General features: G+C 28.6%; 1 protein-coding gene across 1 annotated transcript in view; it reads right to left on the minus strand.

Moving 5' to 3' along the window:
* Window positions 1-11488: 11488 nt before the first annotated feature.
* The window catches only part of FIG4 (polyphosphoinositide phosphatase FIG4), a 32385-nt gene continuing 16600 nt past the window's right edge, over window positions 11489-27273 (minus strand). The window contains exons 15-21 of the mRNA XM_016062955.5: window positions 26827-26968; window positions 23695-23753; window positions 20382-20529; window positions 18782-19034; window positions 17596-17675; window positions 14075-14158; window positions 11489-12848 (exon numbers count right to left, since the gene is read on the minus strand). Of these exons, the coding sequence (XP_015918441.3) occupies window positions 12671-12848; window positions 14075-14158; window positions 17596-17675; window positions 18782-19034; window positions 20382-20529; window positions 23695-23753; window positions 26827-26968 (944 nt within the window). The 3' untranslated portion in view covers window positions 11489-12670. The remainder of the gene's footprint in view (window positions 12849-14074; window positions 14159-17595; window positions 17676-18781; window positions 19035-20381; window positions 20530-23694; window positions 23754-26826; window positions 26969-27273) is intronic.

Here is a 27273-nt window from a genome sequence, read left to right on the forward strand (position 1 = left end):
TCTCAGATATTTTTTCCTGAATTTCTGTTATTCCGCTTTTTAAACCTGTCTAACCTGCCATTTTAGCACATAAAAGTAGTCTCATAAAATCGCTTAACAAATTCATCGACATTTGTTTAGATACTGGGAGATTGCGACTTCTTCTAGTGCTGAACCACTTCAGTAATACTTCTCCAACATCCTGGTGATCTGCTTTTCTCAACTTTTCTCTGGCATCTAAATTTTTTTCATGAGTAGAAATTATTAACTGCCTATTTTTTCATATGTTACAAACTGCAGATTTGGATAGTTTATATACTCTGCAAATATCAGCTTGATTGCATCCATATTTAATTTTTCTGATTATGCCCATTTTATCATCAATGAAGAACGTTTTACGTTTACTGCTCGCCATAGTTAAATTTGAGGCACTTGTTTGCAGGATTTTTTAAACTGAACTGAGAGCAGAAAGGAGTTGAAATGAGGGCCTTATTGACACATATTAGTGTCCAGCCCTTTGACCAATAATGACTCATTCCCTCTGACAGAAAATGCATATTGATCCCTCTGACACCTTACAGGTGCACCATCATCTGCCTGGGTTGGAAACATCTGCTTGGTTTGTTTCGGAATGAAAAAGTGAGATAATAGAAGCAAACAAGAAAAAATGCTTATCACTACATCCCCTCTATAGATGATTTTAAAAATCGGTATATGTATTTATTTTGAAGTAGAAATTTCAAAATTATTAATAAAAAAATTAAGAAAAAAAATCAGTCGAAGACAGAAAAAAGTTCATTATATCCAACATCCTCACTTTTTTGGTTCACTATATCCGGGGAGTTCACTATAAACCGTGTTCACTATAGCGGGGTTTGAGTGTATATATATAGGAGTGTATATATATATATATATATATATATATATATATATATGTTCATTTTAGTATGTTCATAAATAATATGTTTAAAAATTGCACAATTCTATTGCCTTTTTTAAAACTTATTAATCAACAATCTGTGAATATGGAAATTTATTTCTGGACTGTGAATCTGGATTTCTAAATCAGTTTTATTAGTTGTCCAATCCAGATTCACAGTCCAGAAATAAATTTCCATATTCACAGATTAGTTGATTAATCAGTTTTAAAAAAGGCAATAGAATTTGTGCAATTTTTAAACATATTATTTCTGAACCATACTAAAATGACAATATATTTTTTTTTCATATATATTTTTACTATATAATATAGTTCCTATCTATATACACTCAAACCCCGCTATAGTGAACACGGTTTATAGTGAACTCCCGGATATAGTGAACCAAAAAAGTGAGGATGTTGGATATAATGAACTTTTTTCTGTCTTCGACTGATCTTTTTTTCTTAATTTTCTTCTAGTTAATAATTTTGAAATTTATACTTCAAAATAAATACATATACGTTTTTCTTAAGTCTTACTTTAAGGGGAGTAGACTAATGTATATAAATCTATACGTTTTCTTTATATTTGCACATTCAGCCGAAAAACTAAACTTAAAATCCTTTTGAAAAGCATCTGCACTTTTCAAAACAAAATTAGCGTAGAATTTTTAATCCTTTCATCTGAATTAATACTTGTACAAGTACCAATTCGAAATTGTATGAAATAGTACTTGTATAAATGCAACAAAAAATTTGCTCCATGGCGTAATTAATTTTTAAAAAAAAATATTTACCAGTAAATGAAATAAAAAAATATTTTATTCATTATTTTTCCAAATGTGTCATTTAAAGTACTTTACCACACACCTTTTATAGCGCTCAGCTATCTATCCTACTATTTAAGGAATCCAGACGTCTGAGCTTCGTTAGAAAAGTGAAATGAAATCCCCTTAGAGATAAATCGCTTCATCTACGTCGTTAATTTTTCGTAGTGACTTGGCTGTCGCCAGGGGGGAAGGTGGGCGCACGATGCGCCCACTTAAAGATTGAGGGGGGATTTAGATTTTGCCCAAGAGCTTGGGGGGGGATGGGGGCCACTGGCTGTCGCCGCCACCTCTGCTCCAAAACTTTGCTAACTCGCTCCCTCTCCTTTTATGATTTTCACGCTAACCGCTCTGGAATCTCAAAAGTTAAAGATCCGCCCACTTTATATTTTTTCAGTCTTGAATGTAGAACAGGGGTTTCCAACTGGCGGCCCGGGGGCCGCATCCGGCCAGCGAACTAAATTATATTATTTGTCATTTTTTTGCGGATAATTTTCGTAAAAAATTTGTATGGGTTTAAAATACTTTTCTCGTTAATAAAAACATAATTTCTTCGTTTCTGAGAAATTTAACATACCAACGGTGCAAAGAAATTTATTTTTCAGGTTTTGCATCCAAGAAAATATTTATTCAAATACAAAAATAATCGTGTATGTTTCTCTTTTTTTATTTCATTTTTTGTATTTTGGGAATATAACTTAGCATGTGCGTATCAGAAATTTTCTCGAAGAAGTTCTCCGATTTAACTTTTTGAAACCACTCATTTTGGACGAAAATATTTTCACACACATTAGTAAATTTTAAATTTAAACTGTAATTTTCTATTCTCTGGTGGTTGCAGCAGACAAACCTCAATTTTCTCATTGAATATTCAATTCAATTAATAATCAATTTTCTCATACTACTATGTAAGTTTTAATACCTTAACAATTAGATATCTGTTGCACATTAATTGTTTAATATAGAGGTGCACATTAAGCTATTGTAGCCCGAATTTTTATTATTTATTTAATATTTTTAAAAATCTACGTCCTATTTTAATTTGTAATTCAATACTTTTGTTTTGTACAACTTGGTAAAACTCTGGCAGTAATATTTTATATTCCTTCAAACATAAAAGAGTTCTGCAAAAAATTTTGATAAAGTTGCGGCCCGCCATTTGATTTGTGTTTTTAATTGTGGCCCCCGGCCTCATGCAAGTTGGAAACCCCTGATGCAGAATATACTAATATTACTTCACCAGAGCTGTTTTCCAGCAAAAAAACTTACCAAACAAGGACAGTCAAATACGTGCCAGCATAAAACCGTATCAACCAGGGTAAAAAGATAAAACCTGTAATCAAAGTATTTCTTTAGCAGTTTATTTGTGGGCGGAGTTATAATTGTTTGATTTATTTAATTCATCATTACTTTGTTCAAAATAAAACTATTTAGTTACACTTTGAATTATTATAATTAAAATAATAATAATAAAAGAATAAATAGTCATCGTTCAGTTATTAAAAACTTTCAAAAAAATAATAATTCTGATATCGAAATTATTCACTTCCAAAAACATTCTTTTAAAGACATTAATATACTTATTCTTAAACATATTGATGATTTGAATTTAATTCCCCACTCCTCCCCTCTTTTCAAAATGTATGCTAAAATTTTCTTGCATATTATTTGCGATTTACTCATCCGATTTAGAGGAAAGCTTTGTAGATGAATTTTTACTATTTTCAAATTTGTATGAACATAAATCTGCACAAGAAATGTTGAAGGCTGAAATTAAAGATAAACTTGTGAATACTTTTCCTAACGTTCACATTGCATTAAGAATATATTTGTCGATTCTTGGATCAAATGCAGAAGGAGAAAGATCTTTCTCCAGATTAAAATTGATAAAAAATTATTTGCGTTCAACAATGAATCAAGATCGTTTGGCATCGCTCGCACTTATGTCGATTCAATCCGACATTTTGCGTAGTTTGGAATTCGACAGCATAATACAAGATTTCGTTGAATCCAAAAATCGCAAAAAAGTAATATATTAGATCATAAGATTCTGCAAAATAATTTATTACCGAAAAATATTATATTTTTATTTGTATCTTCATAATTTTGTGCAACATACACTTGTTGTTTTTAAAGCTAAATTATTTTTGTCAACAAATTTTTTTCTCCCAAGTTTTTCGGAGGCCCTAGGCACGTGCCTAGTGTGCCTATTGGTTAATCCGGCCCTGGTAAAGGTTATATGTTTTCTTGTCTTAAGAGTTATTTCCTTGCTCCCGAATTACGTAAGATCAAGTATTTTGTATACATACGAAAAAAAAAAAAGAAAAAAATTGTTGCACAGTGTGATTTCTGACACTATTTGCGATTCAGCAAAGATTTGAAAAGAAAGTAAGCTTTACACTCCATAGTGTAATTATCTAGTATTCTGAAATAGTAAGCGTTGCGTTTCATAGTATAGGCTGATTCCAAGTGAAATCGGCCAAAATAAATACAAACGCATTGATATCATGTCACAGATTTTCTAAAAAGTTTCTGCAGAAAAATCCTTTAAGAGAAAAAATTTATATTGATTGTTTCAAAATCTCTGTATTACGATTAGGGAGCCATTTAAATTCAAAATAATTCAAGGTTTTTTACAGCACAAAAGCTAAACTAAGAGGAAACAACTAAATTAAAATCCTGGTTGTAGGTTTTTTGATTAAAAAAGTTTTTTTTTTTTTTTTTTAAATAGTTATCAAATATAACCTGACACCTTGACTAAATGCTTTATCATTCAAAAGATGTGGCAGTTATCAATGCATTATTTCTTTCTGAAATGGACTGACAGCAAGCAAAATATTCTATTCACGACTTTTTTTTATTGGTAATAAACGCATGATGAGTGTCACTCGCATACCTGCCAACTCTTACGCATTTGGCGTAAAATTTTATTTTCATATTTAAAGTGGTAGTAAGTATATATAATTTTTTCTTTTATATACTTAATTTTTAAATGATTTTGATCACCACTATTCTTAAAAAAAATTAAGCATATATCAGCTTAAGCTTTTTCAAATACAGCGTATTTTTTGCTTAAAATTGAAATTTTAATTCCATTTTAATACCACTGGGAAAAATCATAATGGAAGGGATTAAAAGTTGACAAGTATGCACTCGTCATTTAAATTTTGTCTTGTACCCAAAGGATTGGAGATAGATTTACTTCGTAATGCGATTGATAATTTTTCGCAATGAATAACCTAAAAATATTGCTACCACTTTTTACTTATTTTATTAACCTGGGATCAGATTTACACTCAGCGTTAGTTGACAAGTACTTAGAGGTAATACGATTCTCAAGTGATGCTTTACGCAAATCTATTTCAGCCGATTTCAAATATTGGTGACCTTCCAATTTTTATGCTAAATGATGATTTGTCTTTTTAGGCTCCACGAATAGTCAGAAATTAATGAAATTTGGTTTCGTTCATTACTTTTGAACGCTAAATCAATTGCAAGAAGAAAAAATTCAGTTTATCCTTCCCTTGATATTTCAGTAAGCACTTAATTGCAGTAGAATCTGTTTTATGATGTTATTAGTTTCGTAAACATGATAGCTGCAACTAAGTAGTCCATTTCTCAAATCAAATTTTGCATTTGATTTTAACTTAAAATATAGACATTGATTATAAGTAAGCTATAAGTGAAAAGTGCTCCAAGAATTCCGAGAATAAAAATTCTTCTGAAGTAAATAATCCCTAAACCAGACAACATGACACTGGGCTTGTCAAACAAAGGTCGGTCTAATACGGTTTCTAATTTGAATCCCAACAAAGATCGAGTTTCCATCTTTTAGCATACAATATCGTTAAAGTGTCCATTTCGATAGACACCTGAGCCATCACCTCCTACATCAAAAAGCCTCCACACGGTCTTTTATAACCAGTTGTGCATGAACGCAAAACCTTTTATAAAAGTAATTGAGATAAATTCATCATATATATTTGAGAATTGAATCTGTAATGGTTGACAAGTGAATAAGGCAAACCAATAATATTCAAAAATAAAACAAATTTTTAGTTATATATTTGCTACCACTTTCTTATTTAAACTTGATTTTGTATTAAGTTTCTCGTTCGAAAAAGTGATTTGAAATTAAAACATATCTTCCATTTGCTTCAGAGACATGAAATGGCCATTTTGTTGTTCAACAACAATGATTTGCAACTGTCTTTTTGAAGTTCTCAGCAGAAACATTCCAATAAGGTTTCATATAAGTTTTTTTTATGCGGCAACAGGTGGCACCACAAAGCATATAATAAAAGAATGTTATTATATGATGCACGCAGAGCCGGATTTACGTATAAGCTAAATAAGCTGTAGCTTGGGGCCCCGAGATGGCAAGGGCCCCCAGATCCGACTTTTTCCTTCTTTTTTAAGAGTTTTATTCGGATCTGAATGTCTAAAATGCATTTTTTTTCTTTATTACATTGGCGAACGCTTTTCAAAATCTAATAGAAGTGTTTACAAGTATAAAATAATTGTTACTTTTTTAACCAAAAGAGCAATAAAAAGGCCTTTTGACTGATGAAAATATCCTGTAGCTTTCGTAGCTACAAGTGATGGGAGTAGTCCATGGATCCTTAAAAGCGGTACTCCATGGAGTAGTCAAATAGCTGCTTCAATTTACACTGTGGGAAATGTTTTCAGCTTCTTTAAATTGCTGTGGGCTCTTTTGTCCACAGAAACACCCTTTTGTCTGATTTCTGGGCAAAAAATTTCTAGGGCTGTGGGAGAATCTTGTTTAGGGTCACTCTGTTTCGAGATTTCCGTTGTGTCTCATTGTCGTTAAGGAGCTTCTCGTTTAATTTTAACTTTTCTTTTTTGCAAAATATATGTTTTCCAATTTATTACAAAAGCTTTTTTTTCCTTTTAATTATCCTAAATGTTTTAACTAGCTTAATTGCTTAATTTACTTAATTATTGTAATTGATTTTAATTTGTTATTTTCCAAATTAATCGTGCATGAATCCGTGAACTCCTTTATTTATTTAAATGGTGGGCATCCATTCAATTCCCTCTTTGACAGGCCCATCTGCCAAAATTCTTGATTTGGTTTATTTTAGATGAAATTGAGATAACAGATGTGGTAATTTTACTTACTGCTAATAGACAGAAGCAGCATGTGATATTGCTTGATAGAGCATTGAAATCAAGTGATCATCAGCTAAACAAATGTTTAAATATATATGTAAAAAATATTGTTCAAAACTCCTGTCTGACCAAATTTTCCATGTATCCCCGAAATATGAATTATGTTTAGTTTGTAAAATATGACATTTCGTGCACAAAATTCATTTATTTAGTTAGCTTATGCTTTTACTGCTTATTGATCATACTTGTTTCTGTTTTTAACTCCCTGATTTTTGTTGTTATTATGTGTTTAAAGTTAATAGGGCATCCAAATTTTTTAATTTATAAGGATTTCAAATTTTTAAAGCAAAGTCGAAATAACTTCTTAAAATTGCAAATTGAAACTATTTATAAAATTTTGGCAGATTTGTTTTTATTTTAAATCTGTGCATCTAATTTAATAAAATAAAAACAAATGAAAAATAAGTTTAAAAATATAAATAAATGGCTAGATAAAATATAAAACTGTGTTGTCAATGAAAAGGAACATATCTTTTAAACAATTTGAGTATTAATTAATTATTTAAAAATAAACAATTGTAAAAGGTAGAAAAGTTTTTTGATTTGTTTAAAAGGCAAATTTTGTCCCATCATTTGATCAAGAGACTATTTAATATCTGTTTCTAAGAAGCAGTAGGTCGTGTGTGGGTGTGTGGATGATGTAAGTAAAAGAGGCATACAAAAAATGCCAATTTAACTTCAGTTAATGCCCTCGATATTATATTTTTAAACTCCTCGCAAAAATGTAGTAAAAAGTTATACAAATTAATTGTCGCAAACAAATTAATATTAAGTAAGAACGAATCAAAAATGATATCGAAATATGCTGAATCACTAATGAGACAGGCGGGATGAAAGACATCGAAACAAATTTGATTAAATAGTAAAACTAGAAAGTGTTTAAAAAATCCGGACATGTATCAGGCTTCAATATTTTTTTTACTGCCACAAAATTTATCAGGGACAATTCGTTAGATTTCAATACGGGTTTTTCTTTAATTAAATATTAACTAATATTTGTCTTTCCAAGCTTTTCATTCTGTAATAACGAATGTCAAGCATTTAAAGTATTCAGTTCAAGAATGTCAAGTATCCAAATAACTTCATTTATTAAATTTAAAAAAAAAAAATAATAATAAATAAATATCCGCAAGGCAGGTGTGTATATTTGGGGCTGATGATTATGAAATCTAACACAAAACTGTGAGATCGCAGGTTCTATTCCAGCTGATGACAGCTTTTAATTATTATTTCTTAATGTTGAAAAATGTATTTCTTAATTTTTTAAAGTATGCATGTTAAAAACTAATAATTAAACAAGTATTTAAAAAACTAGAAAGCTACACCCCCTGTTCATTTTGCACACTAACCCTCATGGTTGCTTCTGATTAATCATTGCAGATTAAGAGGAAAAGCAGTTTATTTCCATCTTTTTATTCTACAAAAAATACGATTGAATTTCTATTTACATTTTGAAAATGACTAAAATTTGGCAAATCAATAAAATTGGTACCTCCTGCAGAGTCATTACTCAGTGGACTCAAGGGCACTGAGTTCGAATCCTAGTGTTGACTGGTCGATACGAATTCTACACCCGGCTTACACCAGCCTCTGTGCCGAAGTAAAATATCCTCAGTGGTAGACGGATCATAGGTCCCCTTGTTGTCAGACTGACAGTGGAAAGCTTTTGTGGTTTTCCTCATAATGTAACTTAAATGCTGGTTAGTTCCATCAAAACGCCCCCCTCCAAGACGAAAATTTCTTCCAATACTTGATCCTGGAGTTCCCTTGTGTTCTGAATTGAGTTTAAAATTAGAAGTAAAATTAGAAGAAATTAGAAGAAGTTGAACATAAGTAGTCGTAAACTCGAAATTGGGTTGGCTGTTCAATATATAAAAATAAACTAATAATTTGGCCGGGATAGCCTGGTTGGCAGGGCGTTGAACTCGTGTTTGTGAGAATGGGATTTCGAATCCAGCCGGCCGAAGAATACCCATGTATAAAATGGTGACTGGTGCATGTTAAATCTGCCGTGGTTACAAAGTTCTCACAACAAATCAATACCTCTGGGTACTGATCCAATTCTCTTGTCTTCTGGATTGAGTTCAAAATTATAAGGTGATTATTCAATATTATACGGAGTTAAACATTTGTAGTCGTAAACTCAAATTAAGTCGGTTGTTCAACGGCGGTTATAAAAAAAAAAATAAAACTAATAATCAAATTGTATTTTCTTATGTTCTTTCTAACTCCTTGCTTATTTTTGACACACCTTCATAATATTATGTTTCTAAGTCATAGAGCAGCAAAGCGAAATATAACGTTTGAAAAAAGAAACAATTTAGAAAAAAAATTTCGCAAAAAAAAAAAAAAAATCATTTAAAATTCTAAATAACATAGATTCAGAATTTCAAGAAAAAAAACTATGTTAAACATATAATGGTGCTTCTAACATACCAAAACTTTACTCTGCGCTTATGATGTTCTTAAAATGAGTTTCTGTTTTTTTCCTCGTTCAAAAAATATGTGTAATAATAGAAAGGCTCTACATTATAGTCCCATCACAATCAATATATTTAGCAATCAAGCAATATTATCAAATTTTTAATAATATAATGTTAATATTCAGCAATAAAAAATACGACAATTTACTTTAGGTGTATAGAAATAGAATTGAACTTAAAAGGGCCCCATCATTTCCAGTAGCTTAGGGCCCCGCCAAGCTTAAATCCGGCCCTGGATGCACGGAATATGTAATTGCTTGAAATATGAATTTTACAACTTTAATCATAACTCTAAAACGATAAGTTGTCTCAATGTATCTGTAAATATACTAATTAAATGATTCTATCTTCAAAGAAAATTCCTGCTATAGACAACAACAAAAAAATGTGTTTACCAAAAATATAAAATAGCGAAAAAAAACCTTTCAAGGGCATCTTTTTGTTAGGAGAACTCAATTCCAAGAACTTAATCGCACTATGCAGTTTATAATTGTTTAGACGATGAATTTTCATACATGATTCATAAAGTATTAATAATCTTCTTTTTCGAAAATAAGGATTAAATTGACATTAAATAAAATTGTAGATTAAATTAACAGATAACGTTCCAATGCAAATATAATAATTTTAAGAATGTTGTCAGTTTATGTTATTTCTTGTGGTCAATAGAGTTTGTAGAAAACAGTTTTGATATTTCACCTTAATTATGACCTGAATATCACATCAATATCTTGATATATTTAACCGATTCCCATACTGTTTTCAAAGTTTAAAATGTTTTTCATAATGCAAGTTTAGAAATGCATAGAGACTTTCTATGTTTAAATATATTTAAAAACCATTTGCTTACAAATGATGTGAAAAATTATTTTCAGAGCATTAACCATTGGTAAACCATACCATTATAAAGTAAAGCTATTCTATCAGGTTTCCACATGAAGAAGCCCGATCATTTAAGAAATGGCTGTTTTCGATCACTCAAACGAAGCCGTTTTGTTCTACCAAAATCGACGCTTTTTAGTTAACTGATGTTAAGCTTCAGATCACTAATGAATTCAAATAAAGAAAAATACGCATGTTTGATACCTCTTTCCTTGTGCTTCTAAGATCACAAAATGCTGCTCGTGACATTCGTGCTGCACATGGAAAGGGTACCATAAGTAAAAAAAACTCTAGAAATCAGTATACCAAGTATAAAAATGAAAATTTTGACTTCTAAGATGCAACTCGTTCCTGCCACCCAGTTGAGTTCGATGAAGGATATTAAACTAGCTTTTGCACAAAAATTTGTGTCAAACACACAAGGGAACTGACAGAAAAAAATGGAATGCTCCTGAATTTAATTACTAAATAGAATCTTTTTAAATAATTTTAATTAAAAACAATCATAGCAGGCAAGCAAAAGTTACATAATTTCTAGATGTGGAAGCCTATTATTTATAATAATGCATATTTTATTGCAAAAATAGTGTGCTTCATTTAAGAAATATCATTCTCTTAAAAATTTTAACTCTAACTATAATTTAAATTTTTTTTAAAAAATAAGAATTCTTTCTTGTTCATTAGTCAGGTTTGAATGGGAAAAATAAATTTTTACGTTATTTGATAAATATTGCAACAGATCTATTATTATTGATTTTATTGGTTATATGCCCTATAGAATCTGTTACTTAAGAGAAATTTTCATGTGAAAATTGGATGTACCACTCAGGGATAATTTTATGAAACGTAAATTACAAAATAAATAAATACATAAATGCAAAATTGCTTATATGTTTGTCCCAAAACTCCCCACAACAAACTTTTTGTAACAAAATAATTTTATTTATTATAAATAAATGAAGTCAATATAATACAATATTCACATTTTATATACAATTATCTTTTCTAAATATTTATAAAAAATATAACAGTTATAAATAGCACATAAATAGGGAATTTGTATAGTAAAAAAACTGAATAAAATAAACTTAGAAAATAATAAATTTTTTTCAGCTATAAAAACTTTTAGCAAGACATAGTGTGTGTATTTTTTATTACTTCCCAACGTGTATTTTTTATTAAATAGGTGTTTTTTTTAAAAAAAAAATTCCTTTGCATTTCTTTTTTAAAGGGTATACAGTTTACAAGTTAGAAACAGGCATCTATACAACTGAACCTGATGCTAGTAGCAGATGAACTTAAATATATATCATAATGAATAAATCCATAATTAAATGTTAAAAATATACTTTACAAGACAATCTTTTCACCTGAAATAGTGATATAAATTATAACTTTAAATTAACAAGTGGTATAGTAAGAATTTTTAACGGACTAGTTTCTCACGGATTTATAAATCCCTGGCCTCTCTAAAAAAAAAAAAGCTCTAAATCAAAATTTACCATTGCTCAGGAGGCTTATTTAATATATATTAAAAACCTTAAACATTATCTGCAGTGAGCAATTATTATATGAATAAATGTTGATACAGAATAAACTAGTAACAATAGTTGCTATTTTAAAAATAAGTATAAACAAGGTAAACACAAAGACTCAAGGGGGGGATTTTAACTTTTCTCTCATTTTTTTCCACACAGATATTAATAAATTTCTCCAATTTTTGTTAGTGGTGCCACAAATTTTATTATAAATTTTTCAAACAAGCTTTATTCTTATGCATAAAATACATTAGAAAAAACTTATACTTGCCATTACAGTTGAAAATAAAAAGAAAACTTTTTAAAATTATTAAAAGACCGAATTTTCTGGAAAAAATTCAGGATTTTTGAACACTTCAAAATCTTACACTAATTCATTTTCACCAATTTTTAGGAACTTTAATTAAATTCTTTGACATGTCCTTGATTTTTCCAAATGGATAAATTTTATGACTTTTCCCTGGTCTATAGTCAAAGAGAGGCATAAAATTCAATATTATGCAATTTATCACAATTATAAATAATCTTAATTTTTACCAATCAATGAACTAGAATAGAAAAAAAAAAACATTCGATGATCCAACATGTATAGGATACATTATACAAATGGATAATTGACATATATATGTTGGCAAAAAATCATAAATACTTTTGTTTTAATTAAAAATTTTATTTCCATTAGCTCAATAAATCATTTAAATTGGCTACTTATTATGAAATTATATGTGCAATTAAATGTTAAAAATAGTTTTTCAAAATTCATAGACATCAAAACTTGATAAGTTCAACACTTGTAGTGCATTGATTCGAGGTCAATGTTATAATCTTAAAAAGAGTAGGAATAATTTTTTATTGATGCTTGCTGAGATAATAAGAGTAATAAATGTCAAACGAATTTTTCGATGGCTCAGGTGCTCCATTTATGCCTTTGTTAACATACGTAGAGTAAATATCTATGGATTCTTTGGTTACTGTAGGTAAGGCAGTACATCTAGTGGAATCATTGGAGAAACTACTCTTCTGATTTCTGTAAAACAATTTTCAAAAAATTAAAAACACTAAACATTTAATACAAATTTATGGAATAAAGTGTTTTCAAAACTAAACTAAATGTTTCACTTAAAAAGTTTCAACTAGCAGTAAAATTTGAAAAAAAAAAATTTTTATTGCATAATTTGAAAGTGCAATTTAAGATTACATAATTTATTATTATTGTGACTAAATTTTATTGCAATTTGAAGAAAATTGAAGGAATTAAGTGAGTTTGAAAAATTATGTAAGTACCCAAAACTGCAGAAATATTTTTGCTGGCAAAAGGGAGGTATAAGAAATGATTATGTACGATGCTAGAAGTTCCTTATTTTCAATTTTTTAAAACACAAGAAAATAATTAACTAATTTAAAAAATTAAACCAAGAATTTTAAATTTGAAATAAAGGTTAAATTTTTTTTAAAAAGAATTTCTTGAAAGAGTTACAAATTTTTATAATAAGAATTAAAAGGCCCATTTTTAACATATAGTTAAATATTTTATTTGAATTTAATTAATAAAATTCGTAAAATTAGATTACTACAACAAAAAAAGAAGGTTTTGCAATTTTCCAACGTAAGTATTTGTAATTTGCTTATTTCTGCTGACAATGATGACTACATTTTCAAAAACATGCTTATCACAAATATACACCATATTTGAATGAAACCTAAAATGGTATAGAATATTACTTATTTAGGTATAAAATCATAAGCCCTTTTCTCAAAAAATGGTTTTTAAGTCTGAGTCAAAAATGTCTCAGTATCAACACATCTAATTTGTCTAATTGTCATTTCTTTGTTTTCAGCAATATTTCCTTCAATCTATAATCAGTCCATTTTATTCTTCAATTCAACCCTTAAAGATTCTTTCCCATTTCTATTCAACCCCATTGATCTTTTAAGGAACAATGCTGCAATATGTGCAGTGTGGCACTGTCACATAATCTGCCAAATACTTCACACATGATGGCTAAAATCATTTAATTATTTTTATCACTTGTTGTATTTGCAATTTATTTTATTTTTCAAAATTGGTTTGTTCCATTATTTTTTCCACTGTGGAAGAAATTTTCCCTGAACATATTTATTTCATAAAGCAATGATATTTTTCTTTTGCAATTCCTAAACTTGAAAATCATCATATTAAAAATAAATAAATAGATTATAATTCATTTAATAAAACTAATAAATTAAAAAAAAAAAGAATAAGCAATGACTCACAATTTGAATGATATACTTAGAGATCTTGAATCAGAGGTGATTTGTTGTTCACAAAGACCAGCACATTTCCCGATGCCAGCATATCTGTAAATAAACAATATTTCTAATTCATAACAGAAAATAAAAAAAAAAATTTATATTATATTTTATCATACCTGCCAACTCTTTCGGTTTTCCCGGAAGATTTTAATTTCGTATATAAAGTGGTACCGAAACTCATGTCATGCCATTAGACTTTTTGAATTATAATAATAATTATAAATGAGTTTGACCACCACTACATATAAATAATTACAACAAATATATAAAAGCATACTTATCTGTTTGACAGCGGATTTTAACCAAGTCAAAATATAAATATATTTTTGAGAAAGATTGTTTTTCAGTAATTGTTTTACTACCACTTGAAAAATCCATTCTCAGAAAGAGTAAAAGTTGGCAGGTATGTTTTATTCATTTTAATAAGCTATATAGGACAATAAAAAACATACCCTGAATAAGCTATATTTTAAATTATGAAAAAGATGATCAAATTGATATCCTCTCTCTCATGAACAACACATTCTATTAAATGAATAATCCTAAGAAATTAAAGATATACTTGAAATACCAAGATACAACTTGAGATATACCAAGATATGCACGATAGTATACTAAACATACATAATCAAAAAATAATAAAACACAATTTTTTTAAGCAAATGAAGTTTTATTTTCATCAAGTACAATACATTGTATTGATTCACAGTTTCAAAATTTATTATATCAGGTTGTATAGTGATGTGAGCAAATATATGAACGAACAACAGAGTTATTTTTAGGTATTCTGGTAGTTTTTAGCTTATTTTGAATTGCTTGTTACTCAAAAATTTTCTTGTATGAAATAAATAATTGCTTAATGTTTACAGCAATGCAAATAAAAGATACAATATAACATATCTTAAAGGAAAGTTTCCTATCAAGAAGTAAATGGTCTTTGCTTACATCAAAAATTTACTACTGATAGAATTGAGTATGGAGGATGTATTACTGAGTTTTATTATTATCATTGTATCCTAATTAAAGGAATGAATCCAATTATTTAAAATCTAATCCATTTTAAATTTGTGACTGTCAGGATTATTTTTAAACTCAAAATTATTTATTTCAGTTTAATGGTATCTTAGCGACAAAATAAAAAAGCCATTCAAAACTTTAAAAAATATAGTTTATAAAAAAAAAAATGCTATTTAAAATTTCTGCTCAAAACAAAGAAAAGGCAAAATAACTTTATCTGGGTTCTCAGTTGGTAGGCAACACAGCATCCTCATAATAAAATAGTATATACATAATTAACACACAGCACTTGAACTACATGGATTTTTTCAAAGTGAATTTGTTCTGTTTAAGAAAATGTTTGACATAAAGATATGGTCGTAGTTCTGAGTCTAGAAGCTACTTTAAGCTCTGAAATCTAAGCTTGAATCATAACTACAGTGCAGCAGTTGTCAGCTTTTAAAACTTGAACCTTTTGAATTACTTTAAAATTACTCTTCAGAATAAAATATTACTATTAAGAAATGATGCATTATTTATTTTAAATATACATCATCTCTTAACATGGATGTACAGTGGCCAAAATAAAAAACTCACCACTTTGAGTATCTTTTGATCTAATGATTGGATCTTCACCTTCTATAATTAACTCTTAATGATTCGAGGGGATGACTACAAATATGGTAATTAATTAGAGCAAAAGATATTTTAACTCTCGAAATCAGACCCAAAAACATATTTTTTCTGAATAAACAATTTTTTTCCGACGGATTTAGATTTCTGACATCCAAAATATGGCCCCATATTTTGTTCAGGAGAACAGTCCAAACTTTAGACCCTTAGTGATTTTTTTTGTGTATTTCACCACATCTTAAATACTTTTTAAGCAAATTGAAAAATTTTCGCATACAATTTTAAAATTAGCTGATACAAAGCTAATTTCATGAAAAATATCACTTTTCGTAAATATTTATAATTTTTTATAATTAATTTAATTACAGTCAAAAAAAAAGTTTGAATTGTAGGGTATTTTTTATATCATTAAAAAAAATTTTTTTAAACAACAAAAAATACAAAGTTTGAACAAAATCGGTAAGATAGTTCTTGAGAAATTGAATTTTAAAAAAGCTGTATTTTCAATTTTCAGAAATTCGACCAATTTTGCTCAAAATTTTTATTTTGCTATGTAAAATTAGATCCCTTAAAGTGTTGTAAAAAATTTTATACCTTACAATTCAAAATATTTCGGCTATAATTAAATAAAATAATAAAAAATAAGAAATATTTACTAAAATTGATACTTTGCATTGAATTATCTTTGGATAAATGAATTTTATAGTAATATGTAAAAATAATTTCAGTTCGCTTAAAATGTTTCCGAGGTATGGCAAAATACCCAAAATACAAAATTTACATTAAGGGGTCCAGACTTTGAACCGCTCTCCTGGCCAAACTATTAGGACCCTATTACCTATATTTTGGGGGTCAGAAGGCTGAATCCATCAAAAAAAGAGATGTTTATTCAGAAAAAGTACTTTTTTCTGTTTGATTTTGTAACTTAAATTTATTGTCTGCATTAATTAATTAGCATATTTGAGATCACCGCCTTGAATCATTAAGATTGAATTCAAGAGCGTTAAAATACAATCATTAGATCAAAAGTTTCTCATGGTGGTCCGTTTTTCATTTTGTGCACTACACAACCATTTTTGGATAACAGGCCACAAAAACTAAAAAATACCATGGTGCAGACAACATTAATAATTAATAGTAAAATTTCAAAATATACTTAAATCCTAATTGAAAGAAAAATATAAACAACTTACACATGTATAGGTAATTTCTTATTCACATGCAAATAATGAAGATAAAAATATTTAATATAAATAAATTTAAAGAATTATGATTGCAAGATTACAAAGCATATCAAATTCTTAGGCTCAGAAAAGAAAGACACCAAGAAATTGAAAATTTCCATTTATCCTAAAACTTGGCTTTTGTTATTATTTAGAACATTTTAAAAATTTATTTTTTATAAAAGTTACCTATAAAATATCTACATTAACTGTAAGTAGAATTTGGAAGTTGTAATTTGCTTTTATACACCTTTTTTCAATTTGGAAATTATTCCAGTAATTTTTTAATTACATTTTCACATAAAAACTGGGCTCAATGCTTTCAGCAAAACTTGAAAATAAAATTACTACAATTCGATACTCTTCAAAAGAGTGAATTAGATTAGCAACTAATTGTAACAAAAGCCAACTAGAAAAAGAATTTAGACTTTTTTTCATTAAACATAAAAAAGTTTATGGGCCATTTATGCTTAGAACGCAACAGTACAAATCCTGATTCATAGGCAAACCGTTCAGTCAATATTAAATACATGCCTCTGTAGGATAGAAATTTATTAAATTAGACACGATAAAATAATTACAAAATAATTATCATTAAAATAATTATTAAACTTAGACAATTATAATTACCTTTTGTATAACTTCATGCTCTTTTCTGAAGGATTTTTTAGTTCTGTTCCATAAACTTGCTTCATTGTTGTAAACATGTTCTACACAAAGGATGGAAACATTTCACTTAACAAATTAAATTTTAAAAATCACATCATATTTAAAAACTATTTAACATTTACAAAAATAAAATTATTTTAAAGAGGGCTAATTTTGATAATCTTTGCTAATTAATTAAATCAAATCAGAGTGGTATCTCCTAGAAACACAGTTGCACATTTCCCTGATAAGTTCTTGATAATTATTTTGAATCATTCTTTAATAATATTTGGTTGAAACAAGGCTCATACATTTATAATAATTACTAATGTATGTAAAAAAATTCAAAATACTTCTTAACTGAAGATGTGTGAGAGTAATAAGTCTCTTAAAATTTAACTGAAAGACATTTTTGTATTTTAAAAAAATATCTACCATATTTTACAGAGTATTAATCAAATTTTGAACTGGTCATAAAATTGGACATCTGTTGATTGTTGATCATAACTAAGAAAATAAACTTTAATACTTTCCTATTGCTTTCAACAATAGATAATTATTTTTCATATGTTTTTATATCACTTTTCTTGATTTTTTAAACTTTTCAAATAGGTCAATCATTTCTTATTGATATTTCAACAGAAAATGGTCAATTTGCTACAATTCCCAGAAGGTTTTTTTCTTCTTTTTTTTGAAATTTTCGTTTTTTTAAAAAAAAATCAATATGTTTAATTTGATGAGATAAACACGCAAATTTTGAATTTGAGTTATAGCTTTTGAATGTGCTTGATTTGTGGTATTACCTTCGTAAATTCACATAATTTTTTTAAGTGGTTACTTATCTTTTTTTCCACAAATATTCCTTTGCTTTTCTGAAATCTAATTTTGTAATATAAATTTCATAGCTAGATTAAGTCTGACTAATTGGCTTGATAACAGTATTTTCTTGAAATTGTAGCATTTCCTATAATACTATCTGCCAGTTTTCTGACAATAGTCTCTTTTTTAGCTGGGTTTTAAAATTATAGTCACTTAACCTCCTTAAGTGACTATAATTCTTTCTATAGTCACTTAACCTTCATTTTAGAAGCCGATAGTCACATTTTAGTCACTAGTGCAAGCCCTACTAATCAATTTAATAACTGGAGAAATAAAAAACTATTCTCACTTCAAATGTTGCTCCTCGAGAAGATGAGAGTGAATAGCTGGAATCTTCACTATCCAAATGAACAAAGTTATCCTCACTGTCAGAGTCATCACCCGTATCTGTACCACTTGTACTGCTAGACGCAGAAGCTGTAGAGGAGATTCCAGTCACTGAAGGGTTTGGGGGTGTTTCTCCCACACTCTCACGCTTCCTGCCAGGCCTCACGCGCACAGCAAATGGGCTGAAATCTGATGAGAAACTGGGCATCATGTCTCTAAAAAACCAAATAAGTTTGAGAAAATTAAACAAAAATATTCAGAAAATGAACTAAAATCAATTGACACTAAAAATAACAATATAAAAGAGCTTTTTTTTTTATATTTCATTTACATAGTTGGCAACATGCATAGGGAAAAATCCACTAGATTTTACGAAATAATATAAATTTCATGATAATAGCAGCAAAATGTACTAAAATTTTATGCATAGCGAATTGTAGAGATTTTATAGTCATCGAAATAGAAATAATAATACAAAAAGCTATTTTTAAATATTTCATTTACATAGCTGCCAACAAGGATAGGGAAAAATCCAGTACATTTTTCGAACTAATATAAATTTCATGATAATTGACGCAAAATGTACCAAATATTTTACTCATAGGGAATTGTAGGGATTTTTATAGTCATCAAAATAGAAAAACTGAAATATTTTTCAATTATGAACAAAATTAAATGAACCTGAAGTGTTATGTATTATGTTTATTCATAATTTTGAATAGTAAAAGGCATTTAATTCACCAAAGATAGTTAAAAGAATATTTAATTAATTTAAAAAGAGAGTTCAGAATAAAAACAAGCTTAACATTTTAGAACAAAAAGAGTTTTAATCTGACTTTTATAAATAACGCTCGCTTCATTATGTATCAGTAACACTTATTTATATATTCAAGCAAGTAATAATCTGCGCCAAAATTCTATTTCAATGGGGATTTTTTAAGGAGACTTACTCAATTTTAGGGAATTTTCTAAAATATACAAAAACCTGGAGAACTTTTATAAAACCAGTAGACCAGGAGAAACTGGCTAAATCCTGTAGCATACTGGAAAAACAAGTAGAGTGGGCGGCTATGCATTTAATTTTCCTTAAATTAAATGCAAAGACATATTTAAGACTATACAGGTAGAGCAATCAATTAGCACCCCCTTAATTGATTTGCTTGAAAAATCTAGATTTAACTGAAAATAAAAAAGCTAAAATTTTTTAGTCTACTAATCATTTTAAAAATAAATATTATAATTAACTTCCGAAAGTTCCAATTACATGATTTTAGGCTTAGTTTTGTTATACTGTACAATATGGATTTTACACTAAAAGTGAAAAGATGCTGATCATATGCTATACTTGCTAAAAGAAATTTAAGTTTGGGACTTAGAAATCAAAAAAGTTGCTGTTCAAAGCAATTAAAGCATGAGCTCATTGATGTAATAAACCTCATTCAATCAATCAATTTGACTAAAAAAAAATAATAATAGAGTACAGCAATTTCAAACTCAGCTGAGAATGGTGTTAAAATAAAGAGATTTATTAATTTATAAAATACTTTATTGTGTTTGAATACCTCATTGAATGATTCATGGTGTAGGCAAGCAAATCTGTGATGGATGTCATCTCAAAAGGTCGATAATGATCGAAAAAACCATCTGTCCTTGGATCAGCAGGATATGTTTTGATTATTTCAGCCAAGGAATTTTCTAACTCTTTCTTGTCTACAAATCATCAATCAGAATTAATTTCAAAATGCAACTTTATTGATCAAAACAGTAATTTCAAATTACATTTATTTTCTCAAACTTCCTAATGACATGCTCTGAAATTATGAATTTTCTAATACATAAATAAAAGAGTAAACATTCATTAATTAAAATTACTGTCCAGCAAATTGCTGACTGATTTCAAAATTAAAACTCTGAGAAATAAAGAAAGGCTCATTAGGAATGAAAAAAAAACGCTATGTCTATTCTAAAAGCTTTAAAAGTGTTGTGCAGTCAATATTTAAAATAAGTCACAAAATTTACCAAAATATGGTCGTGTGCTCTGCGCAGAGTTCTTGAAAAGAATATAAAGAAAAACCGCCCGTCCTCCAGTCCTCGGCGGTCAAAAATTCCCCGCGGACAATGAATTCCTCGAATCTGACGTCCGTGCGGACGGCCATTTTCTCGTTAATGTTTGTGATACATTCTAAATTTTTGCTATCTTACAAGAGTCTAGCGTAGCGCCTCACTTCTAAAATGACCCTCTAATCTAGAAATCCTGTTATTCCTTCGTCAGACCAAATGTAGCAAAATGTCCCACAATACAGCAACATACTGCGCATGGTGGAATTGATGTTTTCTCCGTCTGTGAGGACTGCAGCGGTTGAAAAGGGGTTTTTCAGCGATGAACTTACAAAAAAAACACATTACGTACTGGTCTTAAACAAGAAGCGTTAAACGCAATTAAGAACATCTACTTAAATGGAAAACCCCTTTCAGATTTCTGTGCAGAAACCTCTGTAAATCATTGGCTTGATTGTGGAACTGACAAACGTCATATTTGATTCATTTAAAAAACTCAGTACCCTCGGATAAATTGACATTCCAGATAACTTGACCTTTGTCATTTAAATTATTTCATAAAAGAAATCAATTATTTCATAAAAGAAATACTAGGTTACTATTGGTAACCTAGTATTTCTTTTATTACTGTATAATGTAATCTTAGCATTTGTAATCCTAGTAACTACTAATTCATTGTGCAATTTATATAAATGTTTGTAATAAATAAGAGAAAATAATATTTTTATTTATTTAGAAGTTTTAAGGGTTAGTTTCAAAGGAGGACGGGTACATTGTTGGACAAGCCGTCCTCGGGGACGGGTAAAATTTCTGAGTTTTTTCGAGCCCTGTTTAAACCTCTTACCTTGGCACAAGAATGTCCTTTCATGTTTTAATGCTAGAACAAATTGAACTGACCACCAATGGCCATCTATTAGCAATTTCTGTAAGTAAATTCTCAAATTCCAGAATAAAAATTCTATAATGTTCACACTAAACAAACTGTTTGTTACAATCCTCTATCAAAAGTCGGGATGGCTCAGGGGATAGAGCGTTTGCCTTCTTATAAAGTGAACTGGGTACGAATCCCAGCGATGGCTGGTCGTTACGAATTCACCATTTGGCTTGCACCAACCAGAGTGCTGATTTGAAAGATCTTCAGTGGTAGACGAATCATGGGTTAGAGTCCCCTTGCCATCAGGCTAGCCATGGGAGGTTACTCTCAAAGTAATGCAAATGCGGGTAAGTTTCATCAAAAAGTACTTCACGAAAGCAAAATTTCTCCCACTGCTTGATCCAGGAGTTCCCTTGTCTTCTGGATTGGGTTCAAAATTACAAGGCTTCGGAGTTGAACATTAGTAGTTGTAAACCGGAAAATTGGGTCGGCTCTTCAATGACGGTTGTAAAATAAAATCCTCTATGAAACTTAGTTTCTGAGATTTTTAATTTTGAAACTAGTCAGAACTTTGCTGGGCTCTCGATATATTCTATTCCTCTTTCAGAGATTGAAATTTAATAATTCTAGAACACTTATTTAAACGTACATTTTATTGATAGTTTTTTAAATTTTACTGATGTTTATTTTGATGCAATGTATAAAAGTAAAAAAGAACTCATTTTGTTTAATTTAACATCAAAAGAAACATGAATATAAAATTAAATTCGATTAATATACCTAACAGTATGAAACAAAGTCACACAAAATTATTTGAGGAATAAAAATGTCACTTACACTCCATCTGAATTTCAAATTTCGATTTTGGTCTATAGTTGTTTAATGTTTAATCTGTTTTTAGATTGTTTTTATTTAAATATAAGTATAATATACATCTTTCATAACAATAATTATAAAAGTTAAGTGAATGCACAGTTAAACTTGCCTAATGTAATTTTCTATGAGCTTTTCATTGATTGACTAAGTTACAGTGTTTGCTGCAGACAGCTGGTTTACCAGTTATATTTAATAATAATAGAAATAAAATTCCTTGATTTTTTCAGTAAAATTTCAACAATATTTGAATACATTTTTTATATATTCCAATATTTCATCAGAAATATAATTTTCTTTTATTCAATAAGCAATAAAATTTACATTTCAATAGAAAATATGCCAAACATTACATTTTGTAAAAAAAAAAATATATTACTAGGCAAAGGTTTAACATGTATTATTTAAAATACTTAAGTATATAAATTACAGATAAAAGCAATATTTTGCACAACAATAGAGAACAGTTAAAATTTCAATGAAACAATTTATTAAGAGTCACATGATTCATATAGTCAACCATCTTATATATTACTTATGATTAAAAACCAAAATTAATTTATACAGAAAACTTAACTTTTAAAAACTTAGTATTATTAAATAGCAAATATGGTTATATAGAGAAAAAAAAAATTGGAACAAGAAAATTTTAAGTAATGCTAAATTTCTTTTTAACATATTATTCAACTTTAATAATTCTAAAAAAAATTTATCCATGCTGCAGAAGAAGTTTTACAAAAAATAATAAAATAGATGTTATACTTAGTCATTTTGAACATCATTGGCGCTATTTATTGTTACCGTCAATTTAGAAATTGATTATTTTCTAGATTTGCAGCGAGAGATATTTCTGGGTTTTGCCTGAAATTGTATTATTCCCTAATTTTTTATCTGCAAATCAAACTCCCTGACAATTCCAGGTTTCCCTGATCCATTGAAAACCTTGTATAGTTTTAATAAAAACCTTAAAACTATGAATAGAGTAAGCTAACTTTTTTAGGTCTTTTGAAAATTACATAACTCAATTTCTATCATAATAAAACTTAAAAGTTCTAATCTAATTCAAATACCTTCAATAATAGGAAAAGGAAGAACATCCATAACTTTTTCATCCCACCAACATGTATACCTGCAAAATTTTAAAATTCAAAATCTTTCCAAACATACGTAACATACAATGTGAATTTTCATTTACAAATATTAAAAATATCAAATTTTAAAAAAGTAGCATACAACAAGAAATTTACAGTGTACAAACAAAACAAAACAAAAATGTAAAAGAACTAATTTATTATAAGGACTTATTTAACAAGTCCCCAGGTTTAACTAGAAAGCTTGAAATGGACTAAACACTTTTTTTAAAGAAATAAACAACTGACATTTAAATGATTTCAGAACTTCAACAAACAGACATATTAATATATATGAACTTCAACCAGACATATATATTATCTATATAAATACCATAAATATCTACTTCAGTTGTGATTTGAGAAAAATTATCTCTAACAGCTAGGGAAACAGAATCAAATGGCAGTTTTGCTGATTATTGACTTTATTTAGTTTTTATCTATTTTAGTTTTTGCATTATTTTAAATAATTGCAGGAAAAGTGATGCATACATTTTTATATTTTAGAAATAAAATTCAAAGTTGCAACTAAGCCCGCAATGTACAATATCTTTGCTAATCAAAACTTTTTTCCTCCTGAAAAGCCTATAACAACCATCAAAGAAAATAATTTTAATAGAAAACTCATCATATTTTCACGATTCCACAGCATAACTCAACACAAAACTATTCACCATTGGTGATACAAATTAAACTATAATCCAATTGTCAATTTAAAAAATAGATAACAATGATGAAGACTCCTCACACTATTGTATTGACATATTTCGCTTTGACTATATTGATACAATATTAGAAAGCACTCCTTTTAGCAGATATAATTGTATGAGCTGATGAAGAGATATCTTTTCTTTATTTTGTTTTCCGTATTTTTAATAATTTTTTTGTATATATATGTATATTGTATATATATATATATAATTATTCGCTCCTCACTATGTAGATTTCCTTTCGAGTACCGTTCTCTAATCTCTTTGAATTTTATTTTCTGGTTTTTGCTTGATATATTTGTTTGTTTTTTCCTATATATTTTTCACTTACTCCACATACTCCTCACACTATTGTATTGATATATTTTGCTTTGACTATATTAATACAATATTAGAAAGCACTCCTTTTGCGGATATAATCGTGTGGGCTGATGAAGAGAATCTTTTCTTTGTTTTGTTTTCCGGATATTTAATTTCTTTCTTCTTTTTTTTTAGATATCGAAAATTATATTTTTTTAAATACTTTTGAAAAATTATTTTTAATAATTTTCTTCTCGTCATTATATTTTATTATTTTCCATATTTTCTCAATATTTTAGCTTATATAAATATATATATTTTTAAATACTTTTGAAAAATATCTTTCATTATTTTCTGCTCTCATCATTATTTTTTTATTTATTATTTTCTCAATATTTCAGTATATATATACAGTGAACTCTAGCTACTACGATATCCGATACAACAATAGCTCCCTCTATTAAAATAATGCCTCCTGGTCCCGACGAGTTTGCACATGAATCAATGTCATCCTTCTCACCATATTGCGATATTCCCTGAAGCAATAAACTCTTGTAAAATGATTTCTTTTTCAAATTTCAACTTTATTTTCACAATTTAATATTAGTTTTCAAATAATGTAAAAAAGCTCATTTTATCATATTTTGCTTTTTTTCGGTCTCTTCTGACAAGAGAAAACTCACCGCTGATTATGTACTTATCTTATTTCTTTTCACCGCAGTGAGGGGCTCTCATATTCAGATTTCAATACCAAATCCTTGAGGCACATAGACCACTTCAAGACCTTCCATTCTTAGAATTGCCTCCCTTATCTCTTAAGAAGTCACTGATTTCATATTTAACCATAATTAACATTCTGCAAATTACATTTTTTTATATAATATATACATATATTTATAGTTAATACATATATAATATTAAAATTTAAAAAAAATCTTATTGCTTCCCCAAAGTATGTAGACCCTCGATATAATAATATATTCCTCTACAACACTACATTTCTTTGGTTCCTAAAATATTGTTGCAGAAAAGTTTTACTTTATACATACAGTAGAGCGCCGATTATCCGAACCCTTATTATCCGAACGTCTAATTATCCGAACTATGTCTGAATTCGCTTTTTTTTTAAAGTTTAGAATACTTTTCAACTTATCAACAATTTTTTTAAATTTCTGAACCAGTAGATCTACCGGCTGAAAAGATGACAGGTTATGCAGCAGAAAAAATAGAAGACTGGCGTCGAGACACTGAAAACATCCCAGGATATCAAATTTTAAATGATGATGAAATTGTTGCTGAAATTTTGAATGAAAATCAGAACTCCATGGATGAAGAGGAAGAAGTAGGTGATCAAGTTCAAGATAATGAACCTTCTCATATAGAAAATTCTCATATAGAAAAATGCAATCCATTAGATATTGCTAGAACGTCTAAATGATGTTGATCCAGTTCAGCTGATTTATTTAAAAAGAATAAGGGATATGGTTGCTGAAAAAAGAGCATCTTCTTTGAAACAAAAGTCTTTGTTGGATTTCTTTTGCCTTAGAAAATAAAGAAAAATGTGGTAAAATCAGTAATTTACAAAAGAAATTATAAAATGTTGAAATATGATAAAAGAAATTCAAAATAAAGAAAAGTAAAGAAGAAAAAAAGGAAAAAATATTTAAAAATTGAAAAAAAAAACTTTTAAACAGAGCAATTTTAGAAAATACTGCCAGTCCCGAACCTGGAAAAAGTGTGAAGGGAAGTTAGTGCATAAATAATAATCATTTAAATTAGATTTTAAACAACTTTCCAACTATCCGAACTTTTCATTATCCGAACAACGTTCGGTCCCGAGCAGTTTGGATAATTGGCGCTCTACTGTATGTAAGTTCAAAATGTAGAGAAAACAAGGGAAAAATTACAGAGCAATGAAAAAAAGGGGGGGAAGGAAAATAATAATAATAATAAAAACCAGAAAAAAAGGACAATTTTTTTTTTTAATTTTTTGTCCTTTCGTTATCTTGAATAAATAATTAAATATTACATTCTCTAACTAGTTAAGATCTAAATTGCTTACAAATTTCTGTGACAAATTCTTTCTCCAGCTGCTAATGAATTGTGCAGGTAGAAGTCAGTCATTAATTCCCAAATGGGAGTCATTGCTCTACTTGGCTTATAAACACCCAGAAATAAGTTTATGGCATTTTGTTTATCAGCATCTGAAACAGTAAAAAAAATAATTCATATTTTAAACTTGTTAAACATCAAGGATTTTTATGCTAAAATATATTTTATTTTATATCCGTGGTTGAACAGCTGACCCAATTTTGGGTTTACTACTACTAATGTTCAACTCCGTATTCTTGTAATTTTGAACCAATCCAGAAGACAAGGAAACTCCTGGATCAGTACCCCCAGAGTTATTGATTTGTTATGGGAAGATGGAGGATTTTGGGACTCGTCAGATTTAGCGTGCATCAGTCACCTTTAACTACACGGGGAGTCTTTGGCCCGTCTGGGATAG

This window comes from Parasteatoda tepidariorum, chromosome 5 (genome assembly GCF_982258835.1).
Source record: "Parasteatoda tepidariorum strain Cologne lab strain chromosome 5, Ptep-v5.0, whole genome shotgun sequence".
In the NCBI taxonomy this organism is placed as follows: domain Eukaryota; kingdom Metazoa; phylum Arthropoda; class Arachnida; order Araneae; family Theridiidae; genus Parasteatoda; species Parasteatoda tepidariorum.